Source organism: Hyperolius riggenbachi, chromosome 10 (assembly GCF_040937935.1).
Source record: "Hyperolius riggenbachi isolate aHypRig1 chromosome 10, aHypRig1.pri, whole genome shotgun sequence".
Taxonomy (NCBI): Eukaryota; Metazoa; Chordata; class Amphibia; order Anura; family Hyperoliidae; genus Hyperolius; species Hyperolius riggenbachi.
The window spans coordinates 51,704,429-51,726,301 of record NC_090655.1 but is presented as its reverse complement, the minus strand read 5'-3'; the positions used below and the strand labels follow the sequence as shown (position 1 = coordinate 51,726,301).

The 21,873-nt window shown below is 43.1% G+C and overlaps 1 protein-coding gene across 7 annotated transcripts in view; it reads left to right on the top strand.

The window, feature by feature from the left end:
• The window catches only part of EXOC6 (exocyst complex component 6), a 386,110-nt gene extending 367,083 nt beyond the window's left edge, over window positions 1-19,027 (top strand). For all 7 annotated transcript variants that reach the window (XM_068258178.1, XM_068258176.1, XM_068258180.1 and 4 more), the window contains 2 exons: window positions 11,734-11,846; window positions 18,337-19,027. In XM_068258178.1, the coding sequence (XP_068114279.1) occupies window positions 11,734-11,846; window positions 18,337-18,469 (246 nt within the window). In that variant the 3' untranslated portion in view covers window positions 18,470-19,027. The remainder of the gene's footprint in view (window positions 1-11,733; window positions 11,847-18,336) is intronic.
• Window positions 19,028-21,873: the final 2,846 nt, after the last annotated feature.

Genomic DNA, 21,873 nt, shown 5'->3' with positions numbered 1-21,873 from the left:
GTAAGAGGTATATGGAGGCTGCCATACTGATGTCCTTTTAGGCAATACCAGTTGCCTAGCAGCTCTGTTGGTCTATTATCTGCAGTAGTGTCTGAATTACACCTGAAACAAGCATGCAGTTAAACTTGTCAGATGTGAGTGACAATGTCAGAAGCACCTGATCTGCTGCATGCTTGTTTATAGATCAGCAAGACCCCCTCAACCCCCCCCCCCCCGGGCCGCTCCAATATCCCACCCTGGACCCTTTTAGGTCCAGTGTCTTTGTAGAACGAGGTCCCTGCACTTTAAGTGGCTCAATAGGCTGTCTGTCACTTGACAAGCAGCCTATTAGGCCAAAGTGTGGGCCTCTTTCACCCTTCTGGCCCACCCTTGTATCCTATTTACCTCCTTCTCTGCCTCTCAGATCTCACACATGTGCACCTGCACCGCTTCACTACAGCCCTCAGCTCTCAGATCTGAGAGGTGGTAACAGGATAGGGCATATCACCCGGCATCAATGACACCCAGCGTATAAGACGACCCCTGACTTTTCAGAAGATTTTCAAGGCTTAAAAAGTAGTCTTATACGCCAGAATATACAGTAATTAGTGTCTCGGGAGAGCTGATTAACTACCTGTGTGGATTTCCACAAAACATGCACTGTTGGTGGGCCTTGAGGACAGTGTTGGGGAAAAAAATTGATCAAAAAAGGGTTGGAACCAGCACCACTAAATAATTCAGAATAATCAAAACTTGCTAGGTGTGCAGGGGGCATACAAAAAACTGATAATGCAATACAATGTATGTTTTTTACATAAATGTACCCCTTTTCTTTTCATCTTTATTTCCTCATCTTTTCTGCCCCATTTTTTCTACACTACGTTCAACTAGCGCTTCCGCCCCTCCTTACCCGTTTACAATTGGCTCACACAGCTGGCGCAGCCGTGTCTAGGTTGCTATGGCAACCGGGTGCGGCTGACGTAATGACGCGTCTGCGTCAAGTCCAGGCTTAGCGTATACGTCACTTCCCTTTTGATAGTTCAAAGGGCAGCGTTTTATCCCCAGCACTCAGCCTCCTCAGAAGCGGGCGGTTTCCCGTGAGGTGCACTAAGGTTTGACCTGGGGACCCTCCTCCCTCTCCTACCACCTTTTCAGTAAGTCCAGCGCTTGTACTTTTGGTACTTATTTCTTCCCTTTGTGCATTCTTTGCACATTGATGGTGGATATTTTCATATGCATTTCTTTATGCATTTGCACTGTGATTTTGCACTTATTGGATGCACCTTATTGATCATTGTTTGTATATAGGTACCATTTTTTTCCAGTATTATTCAATATAATTTTTTTTTGTATTATTTTTCTGACCCTTTTTTTGGTACCAGTACAATATGATATAACACTTTTGCAGGCTGCTCAAGGTTTTTTTGTATATTAGTTTATTTTATTACGTATTGTTCATATATTATCATTTATTTCTCTTTTTGATACGCTGTGACTTTCACATTATTTAATTATTCGTGGCATTTGAGAGGTTACCCAATTTATTATTCATTGTCTAATACGTGTGTTCCTTCATTATTGGGTTACAAATATATACGTACATTATTACTGGGACCGCAGACTCATGTTGTTGTTTTTATACATTTTATCCTTTTTGATGTTCTAATAAAGATGACTTTATATACATTTCGATATATTGTCTAGTGTGGTGCATATAGGGCTACTCTTTCCTCCTTGTATATTGCATGACAGGGTTGGGGAACAATGATTTACACTGAGTTTTTATATAAAAAAGTACCTAAGATCAAAATGGCAGAGCCTGTCATGATAGGCTCTGTCATAATGATGGGGGGGTAAAATACTTACTTGTTCTGGCGTTATTCCTCCAGGGCAGGTGATCACTCCGCCTTCCCTCCGAGTTGTCCCGGACAATTTTTTTTCAAAGTGCTTGCTAAGGCTGTTACCACACCCATCTGTGTTGCCATGGCCCGCCCCCCAGCTCGGCAGTCGCGACCTAATTGATGGCTGCCTACCTGGGGGAGGGCTGTGGCAACGCAGGAGGAGGTTTCCGAAGAGCTTTGGAAGTCTTAGAAATCATGGCCCTAAATGCACTGCCAAGGAGGGGAACGTCACCTGTGACCTGAAGACATCAGAACAGGCAAGTATTCAACCTCTCGACCCCCCCATCCCATCCATCCTCATTAGGACACATCCTGTCATTTTTACCTAAGGTACTCTTACAAAGTGTTAAGAACAAAACCTCAGTAAGCATGAATAATTATTTGTAGTTAATTAAAAGCAAAAGGGATTTTTAAAAACCCATTTATACATAAATATTGAGTATATCCAACAATTAAAGGTGTGAGGGGGGAGCTTGAGATAATCTTCAAATCGGGGGGAACTGAGACCCTCTTTCATAAAGGGGTACATACTATAATAATGTTAAGGAACACTGATCTGGAACAATCTGTATTTGGTTCGGCATCAGTATTATAAGTATACTGTACTTAGCAACTGAATCCCAACATTCATCCAAGAGGGTCATCTAAAATATGTTACCTTGCGGATTCGGTTTGCCGCGGATCTGAGAGTCCGTCAGCTGAGCGGGATTCTCTTTTACACGACTTATTATTGCCAGGTACATAATTCTTCCATTGTACGTCAAGCTCCTTTCAATCAGTCTAAAATAGAGTGAAAATGAAAACTCCAATGGAGAAATTAAATGGGGTTTAAAATTTACAGACGGCTTTACCTTCAATCTAGGATAACGGAGATAAAATCTGTCTCCTTCTGAAGCATTAGGGCTTTTTCTCCTTCTTACAACAAAACAAACAAAGCATTAAAGAGAGAAACTTGTAATGAATTTCAGCCGCGGCGGTGAAATAGCACCCGGTCATTAATGGATCATCATCTAGCTGCCAAGAGCCTGGAGATATCTGCTCAAGTGAGATAGATGGGGCAGAGCAAGGTATGGATTGATCACTTTCAGTTTTGAGAATGAGGGAACAGATTAGCACCCTGCAGAAAGACATCTATTGGCAACCCACTCACTCATTTAACAATCTCGCTTCCAGGGGGGTCTGCTGCATTTTCTTATGCCGTCCACACTCTGGGAGTGGAATTCAAGGCTGAACTCCATGCAGACAGTACAGGCAGCCATTAAGCCGTGTAATGGCTGTTTAGCTCACAAATAGTAGGTTTTTTTATGTGTATGACTCCGTGAACTACAATTTTTTTGTTTTGTTTTTACTTTAAAGGACTACCGAGGCGACAAAAGAAATGTACTTTACTTACCTGGGGCTTCTTCCGGCCCCTAGAAGTCATTTAGGTCCCTCGCCTGCTCTGGTTCTCTCCGGTGTTCCGCTGGCAGCCTCTAAGGATCACTAACCCCCGATGGGTCGGCATCTCCTGTGTGGGTGAGCGAACGTGCTCAGGTCATCGGGAGCACATGCGCAGAAGACGCCGACCAAACGGGGGTCGGCAATCCTTAGAGGCTGCCAGCGAGACACCAGAGAGGAACGGAGCCACAGCAAAGGACCTAAATGACTTCTAAGTGCAGGAAGAAGCCCCAGGTAAGTTAAAAATGCATTTTTAAGTCACCTAGGAAGTGCTTTAAATTGAGCAAAATGCCATTGTTTTTATTAGGATGCATTTTTACTGAGAGTTTCTGCAGTTCATAGTCTTATCACTGAAGTCACACACAACCATTAGAGCCAAGCTCTGTCCAGCTGGCAGTACTGTGGGAAATGAGCACTTCACTGACATATTGCTTGGCTATAGCAGGGAAACACGTATTGTTGATATGGGGAGGGGAAGTGTGGCGCACATTGCAGCAGCCTCCAGCAGGGTGGGGTAAGTATTGGGACAATGCACTCGGGGGTTGCTGGCCACATGTAGGGCTTTTAGCCAAGGTACCTTTAGCTTGTGTCTCACAATCTGATCCCTACCATAGCATTCATTTAAAGTGGACCCGAGGCTAACCTCAGATACAAAAAAGACGTACATAAATAGAAAGAAGGAATCCTCTGGATCCTATACAGGATTCCCATGCTGTCCTCCGTTGCTGAATGTAGATCCCCCTGAAGAAAACCGATGAGGGCATGTTGATAGAAGCCTTTTCAGGCACGAGCACAGCCACACTGTACAGGAAATGGCTGTGGCTTACTGCATAGGCTTGACAGTACTGTGGCTGTACTCGTACAGTACTGTCGTGCTTGTTCCAGAACAGGAGCGGGGGCCCGATGTTAAGGAGGGTCCCAGCGAGAAGGACCCGGATGCCTCTATAGGATCCTCTTCTTTGGTAAGTATGTGTTCCCGAACCCGAGCTTTGGTTTAGGTTCTCTTAAATGTCCCCAACAGTCTAAACGTACCCATACACTAATTTATTTTAATTTTTTTTCAATAGATTCGATGCTGGATTCAATGTAAACATCAAATCTAATGAATATCTATTGAAACTATGGCATTTTTGATTGCTATTGCGATTGAAATATCAATCAAATATTGATTGGACATGTGGAGTTTTTTTGCCCGATTAATGCTGGGGTGGGTAGGTGTGAGAGATTGCAGCAGTACACAACCGACGTTTGCATCGCTTTCTACTGAATTGGCCAGTACAAAGCTCGCAGCAGTGAGTGATATTAGTCAGATATCAATTGTTTACTGGAACTACCACAAATTAGTGGGTACCGTAAAGGGAGTCTGAAGTGAGAGAGCTATGGAAGCTGCCATATTTATTGCCTTTTAAACAGTACCAGTTGCCTGGCAGTCCTGCTGATCCGCTGCCACCAATGATTTTAGACAGACCGTGAACAAGCATGCAGATAAGATTTTTCTGACAAATATAGGACAAGATTAGCTGTATGCTTGTTTCTGGTTTGTGATTCGGTTAGAGATAAATGGGACTGCCAGGCAACTGGTATTGTTCAAAAGGAAATACATATGGCAGCCCCTATATACCTTTCTCTTCAGGCTGCATTTAAGGCCAATTTGAGGGTCAGTGCAACAGAATATTTTGGAGGTCCTCTTCTCAGAAAACATATGATCTAGAGCAGGAGTCAGGAACCTTTTTGGCTGAGTGAGTTATAAACGCCACATATTTTAAAATGTAATTCTGTGAGAGCCATATGTTTCAAACTGGGACAGTGTGCTTGCACAGCAAAGGGTTCACGTCCCTGTTGTCATGGTGATGTGTATACAGTTGATCTACTGGGCAGCGGAAGTGTCAGACACGTCTTCAGCATCTTTTGGGTTTCATCAACATCAGCAATTTTCCCGAGAGCCAGACAGGAGAAATACTGACTAACAGCTTGTACAATTAGCTATCTGACTTGGGGGTTGATTCACTTTGTAGGACGAGACCCCCGCACACTTTAAGTGACAGGTAGCCTATTGGGCCAATCAGAGTGCGGGGATCTCGTCCTACAAAGTCACTGGACCTGACAGGGTGCAGAGTGGGACAATTGGAGCAGCTTTCATTTTGGGGGGAGCGTGAGTAAGTTAGTAGTGTATGCTACAGCAGTAGTGTGCCTACTTTGAAAATGTTACTTGCGCTGCCACACTAAGCTGCTCTTCTTGAGCAGTGTAGCTTAGTGAATCAACCGGTAACTGTGAGCCAGATGCAGCCATCAAAAGAGTCACATCTGGCTCCCGAGCCATAGGTTCCCTACCCCTGGTCTATGGTGTGGATGCTTAACAAGTACTCAAATAGGAACTTTAACCCAGAATTGAACTTCAGCCCAATCAGTAGCCCTCTATACCCCCTTACACACAAGAAATCTTTACTTTTTCTCAAATGGATCATCAGGGGGGCCTGTATGGCAGATATTGTGGTGAAACCCCTCCCACAGTGTGATGTCATGACCATGGTGCTGACAGTTTGCTGTCTGAACCTCGTTGCATTGTGGGAAATAACTGCTGTTCCCAACTGCCATGCAAGCAGTATCTCCCTTTGGGCATAGAACCCTCAGCCACCTGTGATACATTTCAGAATTTAAATGAGAGAGATGAAAGATTTTAATATGGGCAAACACTGCAGACCCGGCCCAGAGTTGTTAGGGACCCCAACTACTTACCATACCTCCAATGCAGGAGTCTATCCTCCAGATCAGGTGTCGTCGTAATCTCACTAGTTATGGTCATGGGTGGGGAGTCATGATGGCCACTCTTGCTATATGATCCCTGGAATAAAGGTGAGAAGGAAAAAGGGTTGAGAATGCCGAGTGGAATGGGGGGTATATAAGTTTTGCTGGGGACCCCATGATTTGGACTTGCACCACTGGCTCTAGGCTGGGATTGGCACGGGCGGGGCTGCACATGCATGTTCCGCTCACTACATATACAGTGTGGTAGGCTAGTATCTCTAGACGCGGGTAAATAAACAGAATTAGCACACTGGGAATCTGGTACGTAAATTGAAACACTTTGTGGCTACCCTTGCTATGGGTGTGAAGATCATGATGGCCACACTTGTTTTATGGTCCTTGTAAGACGAGCCCCTAGGCCATGAAGGGCACCAAGGAGAGGCAAGGGAAGGGGTGTGAACATGGGGGGCTATCAAGGTTTTGCTGGGAAGCCCAATGAATTGTAGTTAGGCCACTGCTAGCTGATCTTTCTTCCACCAATAGCATTGGGCCAGAGCAGCAGGTACAGATCTGAGGTTGTCTTCTCATCAAACAACTATGATCTCTCTCGTGTCTGTGAATACTTTTATTTCATTCCTAAACTAATCGCTGTCTCAGATTAAAAATCAGTATCACAAATGTTGACTCATGGAGGCTCGGCTGAACCCTCCTGGAATGAATGAATGGACGCCCTTCCAATCCCCAAAAGCAACGTCTGCGCTTTATTTTGTTTTGTTTGTGCAAGAACTTTATTCTGAAACAAAAGCCGTCAGTATGAGTTAGCATTCCAGGAAATAATAAAATTGTAGCGTTTGATTGACAGTGAAAGACAGCTAACTGTTTTATGGAGAAAGGCAGCCTTACGCCAGCGGGGAGTCCATTGTGGCCGGGGAAGGATTGATCACATACTCACAGCGGGAGCTTCACCATTCAGTCCACCGGAATCCGTTTTTATCTCCAGCAGAACCTATAGAAGCACAGAAAGCACCCCTCACCCTCACGCCGAGCATTTTCCTGAATGCCTCTTCTCACTTCAATAAAATATGTCTCTAGAGTTACATATTACATCCCGGTGTCCGATGCCGAAAGGAGAAGAGCAATAACCCTTACACTAAATGTCAGCTAAATTAAATGGGCATTAGAATTTACATTGGGGTCACAATATAAATACACAGGACTTCAATTCTGTCCAGTTCCCTACAGCCCATAAATCTAAGTTTTATTGCTCTTTTGACCTCAGAGCTCCCCAGTTTTTTTAAAAAAAAAAAAAACTAATTAAAGTGATAGAATGAAGTCATTATGCATTTTCAAAGAAAGGTAGTAGGAAAATTGCCAGTATGTACAATGGAATACTTGTATAGACGCATTTCTCCTTTGTCATGTTAGCATTGTGATATTTTCTTAACATAGGTTCTGTTTTATTAAGCAGAATTTTAATAACACAATCATGCTTTCTGCACATACAGTGGTTGTTTAATAAACGCTGTGTTAGGACCATTTGTGGAGAGACTTGGTGTACATATAGGCTACACCAAGAGAGAGGACCAGCAGAGAAGGTGCACTTAAAAATCAAATTAATATCTGCCATCTAGATATGGGTTATGGTATGATTGAGGAACAGTCAATAATTGTGCAAGCTCCCCCAAGTTGTAGAATAAACTTTGATGTGTTTTACAGCTTGGACCATTGTCACATAAAAAATAGGTAGGGACAAACGCAATCCTTCATTTAAAAAATGTGATTTTGAAAATTATGATCAAACTGAAAAACTATCCCATATTTGAATAGCCCCGGTAGTCTCCTTTTAAAAATGGTGACATGTGTGGCCTTTTTCTGATGTTCAGACTCTTCTGTGGCTCTTTAAAGAAAGAATGGCACTAAAATACTTGTGCAAAAAAATTGGCCCGTAGAAAGCCACATGCACGCTTCGGGTTTACTGGCCTGATAAATAGCTAGCTATCAAATGCAACATATGTGGTAACATTTTAACTGTAACAAGTAGTTGGACAGAATTTAGGGTTGAGGAATATGTCATGTACATTTGTTTAAGTGACAAACTAAATCGAAAGCAATTAATTGCTGTTATTTTTGCATATAGAGGCTTATAATTATTGATAGAGAACAATGAGAAAACCCAAAAAAACACAAAACAGAAAAAAACCTGTATTTCCCAAAACAATATTGTCACCATACTCCGATGGGTAAGGTGAGAAGATATGCTGCCGCTACCTTTATCTATACACGGGGGAGGGGGCGGAGGAGGACACAAGGGGGACATAGGAGAACACGGCGGGGGGGGTACAAGGGAGGCCCAATAATTGAGGAAGAACATGTACAAGATGCTCTTGGACCATATTTTTTTCCCTGGTATTTGTCCTCTAAACCTAGGTCCGTAGCATCTTCTATTCCGAAAAATAGGGTGTGCGTGTGTGTGTATATATATATATATATATATATATATATATATATATATATATATATATATGTGTGTGTGTGTGTGTGTGTGTTTTTATTCATTTTTTTCATTCATCGATAATCAGTAAAACTACAGCATGGAGTATCTGCTCAATGGCTAAATTAACCTATACGTTAATGTTATAAATATACATAGATTTGTGTGTGTGTGTGTGTGTGTGTGTGTGTGTGTGTGTGTGTGTGTGTGTGTGTGTGTGTGTGTGTGTGGTTTTATTCTTTTTTTATTATTATTCATCGATAATCCATAAAAGTATAGCATGGACCTGCTCAATGGCTAAATTAACCTATATGTTCATTATATAAATATATACGTAGATTTGTGTAGGTGACCCAGGTACTAAAAAAAACTCCAGCACAGCCCGATAAAGTTTGTAAACATGGTATTTAAGTGTTGCAAACCATTATAAATGGGATAGGAAGTGGGTTTAAAATGGCTTAAAGGGATTATGGATTTAAAGCTGAATAAACGTTTAGCTGTTTTCGTTCAGACACATTAGCTTTTAAAAGATTACTTGTACACTGACCCGCAAGCTCTATATATCGGATCGTACCATAACAATATGAGATGAGGGGGTATCATCTGATTTGTGTTGTGCAGGAAGGGAGTCCCCTGGAGCCTTGCAGCTTGGAGGCTTCCCAGCCAGGGATTCCCCACTGAGGATAATCTGGAAGGGAAGGTTTTAATGCACTTAATTAGACCTAGGTAAAGATCTGGTTTAAATTAGCCTGGAATTCCACACACCCCACCCTACTGCTAAAGCAGCAGTGAAAACGGAAGTATTACACATTGCATGGCTGACAGTAGCCTGAGTATACAGCTGCCAAAAATCCCACATATCCAGGGCTAAACAGGTTCTCGGCCATTTATTGCCTGAGAATTTGTACTTTGAAAGGTTCTTGTTTTGGACAGTTTTGCATGTTGCAGTACAAACCCCACATTATAGGTATGAATTATTTTATCTTTTATAGGTAAAGATGCATACACCGAATCCAAAAAAAATGTCGCAAGAGCCCTTTTGGAAATAGGCGCCTATTATAAAAGATGCGATTATCGACAAGGAATGGAAATTTGGACACAGGGTGCCAAAATTTACCTTCTTTGCCACATATCACGGCTTTGTGGCAGAAATGGGAGGGAGGGTTTAGGAGCGGGGGTTAGGCGCCATCAGGGGAGGGTTAGGGTTAGGCCTCGGGAGGGTACTTAGGGTTAGGCACCACCAGTGGAAGGGGGTCTTAGGGCTAAGCACCAATAGAGGTGGGTCATAGGGGTAGGCATTACCGGGGGGGTCTTGGGGTTAGGGTTAGGTTTAGCCATAGTAAAATATCAATATTTTACTATCGGAATCCAGGATTATCGTTGATTTTAGCCATATTCTACTAGCGGCAGTCCCTGCACCCTTTTTCCAGGGGCCTTTTTTTTCATGTTTGCCTGCCCGGTACACAGGCTCAACAAAAGTCACCACAAAAAGCCAACGTCACGGAAACTACTTTACCAGTGACAAAGTCTTGCCTATCGCACATCTGAACCAATTTTCCGGGAGCAATCTGTATTCTTACTCACCACTTACACAGAAAAAAACTAAAACTGCTCAAGAATAAGGCAAGACAAAAGCTTCAAGCCAGGCCACTTGTGTGTATCTACTGCTGGTGGTACCCACACATATCAGATGGGACACTGAAAGGAGTATGAGCTTTGTGTAGTATTGTCTTAAAGGACAACTGAAGTGAGAGTGATATGGAGGCTGCCATATTTATTTACTTTTAAGCAATACCAGTTGCCTGGCAGCCCTGCTGATCCTGTAATACTTTTAGCCATAGACCCTGAACAAGCATGCAGCAGATCAGGCTTTTTTCTAGTGTGAATCAGACACTACAGCACCCAAATAGATCAGCAGGGCTGCCAGGCAACTGGTATTGTTTAAAATGAAATAAATATGGTAGCCTCTATGTTCCTCTCACTTCAGTTGTCCTTTAAAGAGAACCCGAGGTGGGTTTGAAGAATATTATCTGCATACAGAGGCTGGATCTGCCTATACAGCCCAGCCTCTGTTGCTATCCCAAACCCCCCTAAGGTCCCCCTGCACTCTGCAATCCCTCATAAATCACAGCCACTCTGCTGACAAACAGCTTGTCAGAGCTGGCTGTGTTTATCTCTATAGTGTCAGTCTGCTGCTCTCCCCGCCTCCTGCAGAACTCCAGTCCCCGCCTGCATCTCTTCCCTCCCTGCTGATTGGAGGGAAGGGACGGGGGCAGGGACCGGAGCTATGCAGGAGGCGGGGGAGCAGCTGAGACTGACACTACAGATGTAAACACAGCCTTACAGCATGGCTGTGATTTATGAGGGATTGCAGAGTGCAGGGGGACCTTAGTGGGGTTTGGGATAGCAACAGAGGCTGGGCTGTATAGGCAGATCCAGCCTCTGTATGCAGATAACATTCTTTAAACACACCTCGGGTTCTCTTTAAGCAGTAATGTGGACAGTCTGGTAGATACCAGCAGTGATGATAACAGGTGGCATGACCAATGACCATAAGCACTGACAGAAGAAAGAGCAACTAATTGGCATTTTTTATAAAATCCATAGGAAAATTGAAGTTCCCGTAGTGTGTTTTATCTTGTGAGGCGGCTGATTCCAGCGGCAGTGCTGCATGCCTCATTTTGGGTGCCCGGAGTTTCAGCTGAGCACTAGGGATGATCACAGATATGCAAATTGTTCTGAGTTGATACAAATGTATGCAAATTTTTAAGCAAATGTTTTCATCTTAAAACTGCATACATTTGCATAAAAAATAGCATAATTTTTGGAACAATTTGCATCTCATTGATCATCCCTACTGGGCATCACACAACTTAGTAATTAGGTCACTCAGCTGCCGACAATAGCCAGTGCCTGAATTACGTCTTCTTCCCCAAGTTGCTACAACTTGGAGGGGGAATAGTAATCAGTGCGGGCCTGAAGTTTGTACAGGAGCAGGGTGAGACTTTTTCAGCTTTGCACCGCGCCGGAATGACCCACGCTGATAATGAATTGACTCTTATCTCAATGTAATTGGTATAGAGATACATGCGCATCTGGGTTGCCCGTGTGGTAGCTCAGAATGGTTTCGTTCTTGTGTAGACCTTAATGCTAACACAGTCAATGCTTTGTGTCTTTTAGCTCCTTGACCTGTTCATGATCTGGGACTGGTCTACTTATCTTGCCGACTATGGTCAACCCACCTCCAAATACTTGAGGGTGAATCCCAGCACTGCCCTTATTCTGCTGGAAAAGTGAGTATTTTGCTATTGGGACAGAGACTATTATGGTCATTCATTTAGGAAAATGTATTTTTGCTGCAATATTTGGACAGTTACAAGAGGTTGTGTGCGGCAGATAATGGTGTAGCAGCTGATGGAGACAGATGCTGTCCATAAGTTACAAGCCTATCTTCAAAGATCGGTGGTGAGTATTCTTTTCCAATCGTGAAGAGCTGATGAAGAATCCAGACCAATAAGAAGCACTAAAATCAGTTTTATGAAGTGTTCCGGTAAAAGGTTAAGGCTAGGCATCCTATCAGTGTTACAGTCCGTTGAAGGTTTGAGGGGAAACCTGACTTAGAAATCCAGCTAATAGTGGAAACCGCTAGAGCACAAAAGAGCCCAAATTTAAAGCCTTAATAAGGTTGCAAGGTTGAGTAGGGTAGAAGCTTAGGGTGCATACACACATCCAATTTTACCATGTCCATGTAGTATGAGAGCTTGTAAACAATGGACAGTGCTACTTAGGACAGACTGCATTCAAATGACTACCAGCACCAAGTGTGCAAGGACTACTTGTAGACAAAGTACACACCCTGCATTCAAATGAGATGCACCTGACTACCACTGGAGGATGCTAGTTTCCATAATAGCTTGCATGCAAAATATCAAGTATTCAACCTTCCCACCTCCTCCTAGTATGAGAGCTTACCTACACAATCTGTCCATAGTGTTCAACATCAATTGGTCCTCATACCACATGACGTGGTGAAATTGGCCAATCAAAACTGGATGTTTGTACACACCCTTATATGCTTGGGTCTATTAGAGACTTCCTCTTCATGTTCTTTTTAAGGATTTGCGTACATGTCCAGTTCAGCCACGCACAAGCTGGGGTTGTACTGCAGCTGCACTGCGTTAAGGTTCTACAAATGCAGCATGTTCTTTTCTGCTGTCCTTGGAAAACCTATATGGTTCTGCTGGACTTTTTATACATTTATGCGGGTGCAGTTGACCGTTCCATACATTATTAGCAGTTCATTTACTTGTATTGATAAATAAAGCTACTGGATGCCTCAGGGTGCAACAGCATAAGCATTACTCAGTACCTATTGAGTGTTTAACTGAGTAGAGCCTTTTAATCGCATTTCATAGGTGTCTTTCTTGGGTTAAAACCAGTCTCCATAGAAAACTTTTGCCCTTGCAAAAGCAGAAAATACACAATAGTTCTAAACTTTATAAACAAAAATGACCATGCCAATTGCCATGCGATTTGTCTTGTGGCGGTCAAACAACAATCCTTTCAAACTCTCTGAAAGCCTGTCAGTGCAGATAGCAACCTCCTACCTGGCTGAGTCCTCTTCTACTGTGAATTGATATAGTATAGGAGGGTAAGTGACAGCCTCCCAGAATGCACTGCAGAAGGGAAAGTGAGTGCCAGTCCATGCTATGGCGTTGTCTCTTTATAGAGAATATAAATAGGGTGAATAGCAGCAAAGGCCTCCCCCACTACCAGAATGTGTTGTGAGCGGCAGTAATGCAGTTTCTTGCCTTACATTATGGGGAATATACCTCTAAACACCAGTCATGTGACTGGCAAGCGACCTATCACGCTGATACGTGAATTGAGCAAGCGTAACAAGTGCAATTCAGCGTACTAGTGAGAAATAGCATAGTCAAAGACAGGCCGAGGTCATTCACGTGAGAAGATGACTATAGTACAGAAGGGCTGGGCAAAACCGTAGTCAGAAATCAGGCAGAGTGATACACATAAATCAGATGTCAATCGTATTGGAAGGATCAAACAGGAGCGAAGTCAGGGGCAGGCCAAATCGTACACAGAAATCAGATGGCAGTATTACAGAGGGGCTAGGCAGATTCGTAGTCAAGAGGCAAGCAAAGTTCGGTACACAAAAACATACAATAATACAAAATTACAATACTACAATATATTACACTGACTGACTAGAGTACATACAGGGAGTGCAGAATTATTAGGCAAGTTGTATTTTTGAGGAATAATTTTATTATTGAACAACAACCATGTTCCCAATGAACCCAAAAACTCATTAACCACCCTGGCGTTCTGATTAAATCGCCAGGGTGGCTGCGGGAGGGTTTTTTTTAAATAAAAAAAAAACTATTTCATGCAGCCAACTGAAAGTTGGCTGCATGAAAGCCCACTAGAGGGCGCTCCGGAGGCGTTCTTCCGATCGCCTCCGGCACCCAGAATAAACAAGGAAGGCCGCAATGAGCGGCCTTCCTTGTTTTGCTTACATCGTCGCCATAGCGACGAGCGGAGTGACGTCATGGACGTCAGCCGACGTCCTGACGTCTGCCGCCTCCGATCCAGCCCTTAGCGCTGGCCGGAACTTTTTGTTCCGGCTACGCTGGGCTCAGGCGGCTGGGGGGACCCTCTTTCGCCGCTGCTCGCGGCGGATCGCCGCAGAGCGGCGGCGATCGGGCAGCACACGCGGCTGGCAAAGTGCCGGCTGCGTGTGCTGCTCTTTATTTCATGAAAATCGGCCCAGCAGGGCCTGAGCGGCAGCCTCCGGCGGTGATGGACGAGCTGAGCTCGTCCATACCGCCCAGCTGGTTAATATCAAAGCTGAATATTTTTGAAAGTAGTTTTTAGTTTGTTTTTAGTTTTAGCTAATTTAGGGGGATATCTGTGTGTGCAGGTGACTATTACTGTGCATAATTATTAGGCAACTTAACAAAAAAACAAATATATACCCATTTCAATTATTTATTTTACCAGTGAAACCAATATAACATCTCAACATTCACAGATATACATTTCTGACATTCAAAAACAAAACAAAAACAAATCAGTGACCAATATAGCCACCTTTCTTTGCAAGGACACTCAAAAGCCTGCCATCCATGGATTCTGTCAGTGTTTTGATCTGTTCACCATCAACATTGCGTGCAGCAGCAACCACAGCCTCCCAGACACTGTTCAGAGAGGTGTACTGTTTTCCCTCCTTGTAAATCTCACATTTTATGATGGACAACAGGTTCTCAATGGGGTTCAGATCTGGTGAACAAGGAGGCCATGTCATTAGTTTTTCTTCTTTTATACCCTTTCTTGCCAGCCACGCTGTGGAGTACTTGGACACGTGTGATGGAGCATTGTCCTGCATGAAAATCATGTTTTTCTTGAAGGATGCAGACTTCTTCCTGTACCACTACTTGAATAAGGTGTCTTCCAGAAACTGGCAGTAGGACTGGGAGTTGAGCTTGACTCCATCCTCAACCCGAAAAGGCCCCACAAGCTCATCTTTGATGATACCAGCCCAAACCAGTACTCCACCTCCACCTTGCTGGCGTCTGAGTCGGACTGGAGCTCTCTGCCCTTTACTAAACCAGCCACGGGCCCATCCATCTGGCCCATCAAGACTCACTCTCATTTCATCAGTCCATAAAACCTTAGAAAAATCAGTCTTGAGATATTTCTTGGCCCAGTCTTGACGTTTCAGCTTGTGTGTCTTGTTCAGTGGTGGTCGTCTTTCAGCCTTCCTTACCTTGGCCATGTCTCTGAGTATTGCACACCTTGTGCTTTTGGGCACTCCAGTGATGTTGCTGCTCTGAAATATGGCCAAACTGGTGGCAAGTGGCATCTTGGCAGCTGCACGCTTGACTTTTCTCAGTTCATGGGCAGTTATTTTGCGCCTTGGTTTTTCCACACACTTCTTGCGACCCTTGCAATTTTAAGAGTGCTGCATCCCTCTGCAAGATATCTCACTATTTTTGACTTTTCTGAGCCTGTCAAGTCCTTCTTTTGACCCATTTTGCCGAAGGAAAGGAAGTTGCCTAATAATTATGCACACCTGATATAGGGTGTTGATGTCATTAGACCACACCCCTTCTCATTACAGAGATGCACATCACCTAATATGCTTAATTGGTAGTAGGCTTTCGAGCCTATACAGCTTGGAGTAAGACAACATGCATAAAGAGGATGATGTGGTCAAAATACTCATTTGCCTAATAATTCTGCACTCCCTGTATATATTGTGCTCATGCGCAATATATGAAATGTAGCTCTCAAGATTCTCACTAGCTAAGGGCCAAGAACCAGCGAACCGATTAGTATCAAGGCCAGTGAGCAAATGACTCACTTCCAGTTAGATTGTTACATGACCTCTTATTGTTGCAATTTGTAGAGAGTGGCTTTAATATTTTAAAAATAACCCTGCACTTGTCTCGTGGGAAATACATAAAAAAAGAAATGCTGCTATCCGAAATGTGTGATCACAGTTCATCATATGTTGTCATTCACACTTCTAGTAAACAACATAACAAAAAACAACTTGTGAATAAGTGTCATGTAGTGATAAACACAGGAATGGTATCCAAGAAGTGTACTCAGCTGGGGACTCGGTCAATAGATGAAAACATAAAACAAAAAACCTTTGTGCCTTAGGGGGAAATTCTGATGATAGTTCCTGGAATATGATCTGCTGCTTATTCCTAAATAACAATAATACAATAATAATGCTTATATCTGTATAGCACGTTTCTCCTGTCGGACTCAAAGTGCTTGGGAGCTGCTCCAAGGACTCCATATTGAATAGGCGCTGGCTTACTAAATCCGAAGAGCCAAGATTTGAAGCCTTCTGTTTTGAGAAGGCAAAATTATATTCAAATATTAGAGGCAGGACATCAGCACAGAAGTCAGGCAGCTGCCATTGTTTATAAGGGAATGAAGATGGCATTCTTCTCACTTCCGGTTCCCTTTAACAGGCAGTGTGGCTAAGCACTATTGCAATGAAAACGGAGTTGTCCAGAGAACCGAGAAGAATCATAATTTCATTTAAAGCACAGAAAATATCAAGTGAAGAATAGAATAAATACACAGTAGTAGAGCTAATTTGTTTTTGTTTTTTTTACAACCTTTTCATGTTTCATCTGGATGGATTTCCTTATCCTTTCTGAAACCGCTTCTGAATGACAGTCAACTGTTTATTCTGACAGCCTGAGGTGACTAGAGAGCAGATAATAATAATAATTTCCCCTTACATTCACTATGTTCTGTGCGGAGGGCTGACATCATCAGCAAGATGGCTGCACAAAGAAAAAAAAACAGCAGAAATGATCTATGGAAAATAATTAACGATTAAAACATTTTGTGGTCACCATGAATGGGAACCGCATTTAAAAAAATGAGACATATACTTACCCAAGGAGAGGGAAGGCTCTGGGTCCTATAGAGCCTTCCCGCTCCTCTCCTGGTCCCCTCGTTCCAGTGCTGGCTCGCCCGGTAACAGTATTTGACTAAATTAGTCAAATACTGCTTTACCCGGCCGAAGGAGGCTTCAGAAGTCTTCAGGGACCCCGAGTGCTCCTGAAGAAGGGCCGCCCTGTACTGCACCTGCGCAAGCGCGCTCTCTTGCACACTCACGCCTGTGCAGTATGGAGCCGCACGTCTTCTGGAGGACACGGCTTCCCAAGACTTCCAAATACCCTTTCGGCGGGGGATTGAAACGGGGGGAGCCAGCACAGGATAGAGGGCACCGAGAGAGGAGACGGAAGCTTCTATATGACCCAGAGCCTTCCCTCTCCTTAGGTAAGTATTTGCTTCATTTTTTTAAAAATGCGGTTCCCATTCACTTTAACGCAGATAATGGTGCACATTCAGAAAACAGTGGTAAAATTGCCATGCACAGGAGGCACACAGGAAATACCTAGGTAACATTCATTGTTAATGTAATGCACGTTGCCCTACATTGATAGCGTAGTGTGCTTTTTGCACAACACGTGATATGTAAATGGCGCAAGTACCATTCCTGCACACAATTTTACTGCTGTTTGCTGAATATGCGCCAAAGTTACATTTATGTAAAGTAAAGGTTTGCTTTAAAGGTAATGAGAAGTAAAAAAAAAAAAAACTTTCACCACAGGGGAAATTCAGATATGAACAGAGGCACCCATAAAAGAATAAAATGTGCTAAAAAAAAAGTTTAAAAAGGGAGGTAGTGGTGGAAATACCTCCCCAATCAATAGACACAAACCTGTTGATTTTGGTCAACAGTTCCCTTTATTTGAATACCCCACGATGCAGTGTGTTTCGTAGGCATAATCCTGCTTCATCAGGCAAAAATTGGAGCAACTATAGTACATCCAAGTATGAGCCAAGCGCCTCCCTGGTAATATTATTCGACCTACAGGTTGAATACATCTTTGGCCCTCTTTGGCTTCAGAAGGACTTGTATCCCTTAGTATGAATGCCCCCAGCTTCGGAAGCACTCAGGGATGTAAGTGCTTCTGTAGCCTTCCAAGGCATCCTAAAAGCATGGCATTTCTGTGGGGGACAGCAGTGGACCAAGGGCATGGAGAGAGAACCAGGAAAGCTCTATGGCATCCAGAGCCTTCCCTCTCCATAGGTAAGTATCAATTTATTTTTTTCACATTAGCTTTAACCATATTGGGTATTGTGAATAACCATTATACTTTTGCTACATTTTATGTTTGCCAGTCAGCAAATAGCCCTGATGACTTTTCCCTTGCCTTCCTCCAGGATGAAGGATGTCAGTAAGAAGAATAACATTTTTGCTCAGTTCAGGAAGAATGACCGGGACAGACAGAAGTTGATAGACACAGTGGTGAAGCAGCTTAGAAGTCTGGTGAATGGGATGACCCAACACTCCTAGTGGTGTCTTCTCTTCCGCACTGTGTACATACTGCTCTCTTCCAATCAGCACACCTCTTTTCTTCTGTCCTTACCGTCTCCAATGAATGAAGAGGGGAGATCTGGCTCTGGCTAGTCTAGCGGGGCAGATCCCTGTTTTTAAGATTTCTTAAGATTGTTTTATAAATTGCACACAGGCGTTTCATTGCCCAGTTAATTCAAATCTCTGAAATGTACAAAAGAAAAAGGACGGACTCTTAATAATGTATTTTAAATATTGCTGCTACAGGCTGCCATTTTTTCTGCCTCTGGGGTGTGTTCAGGGCTTGTGATGTCATCGCCATGAGGAGAAGTGAGGCAGTCACTGAGATGAACGGTCTGCTTGTGTTGTAGCATTACACAGCAGACTCGGATCAATGGCTGACCGAGTGGACATGTCTTCCGATCTGAGCGTGTGGCTGCCACCATCCACCTTCATTATATATTTGGTTCTCAGGGTTGTTATTTTGAGCTATTCTTGTAAATAACGGATTTTATTCCGCTTTAAGAATAAAACAGAAAAAAAGAATGTTTATGAAAACATAGAGCTCTCACTTTATTTCTTGCAAACTAAGAACTTGGGATACTGAGGAGGCCACTAACCTCACAGAAAAAAACTCCTAACAGCAGAACTATGAATGCTTATTCCAGAAAAAGAGATGGTTATTAAAGGCCACTTGAAGTGACTTACCTCTAATAAAAAAATATTAGATACTTACCTCAGTAGTGGTCCTACCAGGGCTTTGGAGTCAGTACAAAGTTTATGAAACCACCAATTCTGACTCCAGGTACCTAAAATTACTCAGACTCCTTAGTCTAATACTTACCAGGGCTGTGGAATTGGTGCAAAATACAATGCCTTTGTTTGTGAAACCACCAACTCCAGATACTCAAAATTACTCTGACTCCTCGACTCCAACTCCTTAGTCTAATACTTAATAGAGCTGTGGAGTTGGTACAAAAAACCACAGACTTTGACTCTGGGTACCCACAATTGCACTCCTCAACTGCGACTCCACAGCCCTGGGTCCTACAACCACTATTCCAGTGCAAGATCCCTCTTCAACTCCTGGTTGTAGATGAGAGCATCTGGACTGGCCATGCGCAAATAAGATCTGCGCTAACAGCTTCGTGCATGAGCAGCTTCCTTCTACTGGGGATGCCTAGTCCAGATGTGCCCATGCAAGGCCAAGAACACAACCAGAAGATGAATAAGGACCCTGCACTGAAACGGTAGGCTCTATGAGGATCTGGGATTTCTCTAGACTATTCAAGAAGCTTCCAACTACTGAGGTAATTATTACCGTTCACCCTCCCTACTTCCTGTCATGGGAACTTGAAGTGAGGGGCATAAGGAGGCTTACCTTTTAAACAATACCAGTTGCCTGGCAGTCCTGCTGATTCTCTGCCTTTAATACTTTTAGCCATAGACTCTCAACAAGCATGCAACAGATCAGAGGTTTCTGACAAAAATCTGACAAGATAAGCTGCATGCTGGTTTCAGGTGTGATTCAGACGCTATTGGTGCCCAGCAACTGGTCTTGTTTAAACAGTGTAAGCAGTTTCTCAGAAAATTCCAAGGACAATGATTGTCATGTGTTTGGATCCTTGTATTGTTTCCATAAATGTCTTATGGCAAAAGGTCCTGAAATAAAGTCTATTGTACCAACACCGTGGATGCGCTGATTGGTCCTCAATAGGATCTAAGTGTGACAGCTGCCGCAACATCTAATATACTGCACCATCACTGAATATTCTCAACCCTAGGCGTATCCATTAAGATGTATCCGTGAGGTTAGGTGGCCCTTACACACAAAAAAGGAAGCTCACCTGTACAATATAGGTGTAATAGATCCTATTGAGGACTAATGTGGGTAGAATGTGGAATATACCATTGCTGACCTGAAGAAAACATGTGCAGCCAGGGTCTAATGCCGGTCCTTCAAAGATTATATTTTTAGTTTTTAATCGGGAACAGGTATGTAGATCAGAGGGGTCAGGACACACGATTTGCAAAATGGTAAGTACATACCATGGAAATGATTTTTTTTGTGTCAACATAAGATTTTCTTCTTCATTCAAACAATAAGTTTGGCTGAAGGTGATCTTTTATTACAAAAATGACATGCATCATTTCAATTTGGAGTTCATTGTGTTACGGAGCACTCCAGTGAAAAAAGTATAAGTTAATATCTGACAGAACTGAGAGGTTTTGGACTAGTCCATCTTTTCTTGGGAGATTCTCATGGTTTTGTTTGCTTTGGATGGGAGTTTAACTGCCAAAGTAGTAAGATACCAGCCATCCTCCCCACTCACTTGCACACTATTTTGGCAGTTCATCTTAGAAACTGTCATTCAGGAAATGCTTTTAAAAACAAAGAAAACCCTGAGAATTCCCCATAAGGAGATGGACTAGTCCAAAACCTGTCAGTTCTGTCAGATTTTAACTGCTTACTTCTTTCATGGGTGTGGTCTTTTAAGTAAACATATATGCAAATTTCACATGTGGAAAAGTTAGTACACCCATACATTTATCTTTAAATACCAAAACCAATAAAGTAAATACGATTAGAGAGGTTCTTGGAGGTACCTGTCTTATTTAAACCTTGGATATTTAGTTTGGTGGGTTCTTTGTTGCCAAGTATTGCCATGCCTATATCAAAAGACCTCTCGGAAACCTTCACAAAGGGGGTGATTGAGGCCTATATGTCTGGGGAGGGAAATAAAAGATTGTTAAAGTGCACATCAATCATTCTGGTGTCAGTAAAATTATCTACTACTGGAGAAGATTACAAACAATTGCCAACTTGCAGAGGCCAGGCTTTTCCCAGCAAGTTCAGTCCAAGAAAAGAAAGGCAGGATACTGAAAGAAGTCTCTCAAAATCTCAGATCAGAATACATTTCTTTGCCAAGCACAACTGGTTCATGCCTGGTTGGCATGTACAGGATTCAGCAGTAAAAAGGAATATAAATATTAAAACAAAGACCACAATAAACAAGATACATTAAAACTGTGTTTCAATAGACAGACCATTGGTGACAGCAGCCAGCGGTAGCAACCAAAAGGAGGAGAGGGCTACAAGTGGTGGTGGGCATGGAGACAGTTCAAGAGGTTGACAGCAAAGGGGGGGAAAAGTTCCTATTCCTAGACATCCTGGTGGAGATGGCCCAAAACTTCCAGCCTGATGGGAGCCAACTTAAGTGGTGTAGAGGGTTGTTGGCAATCCTCAACGCTCTGGAGCGCAATCTGGAATAGTAAAGGAGGTCAAGTTGGGGAAGGGGTTTCCCAATGATCCTCATCGCTGATCTAATAAACCCTCTGTAGTTTCTGTTGCTGGAGGAGGAGCCAGCGTATTAGAACAGGGTGAACAAACAAAGAACCATGCT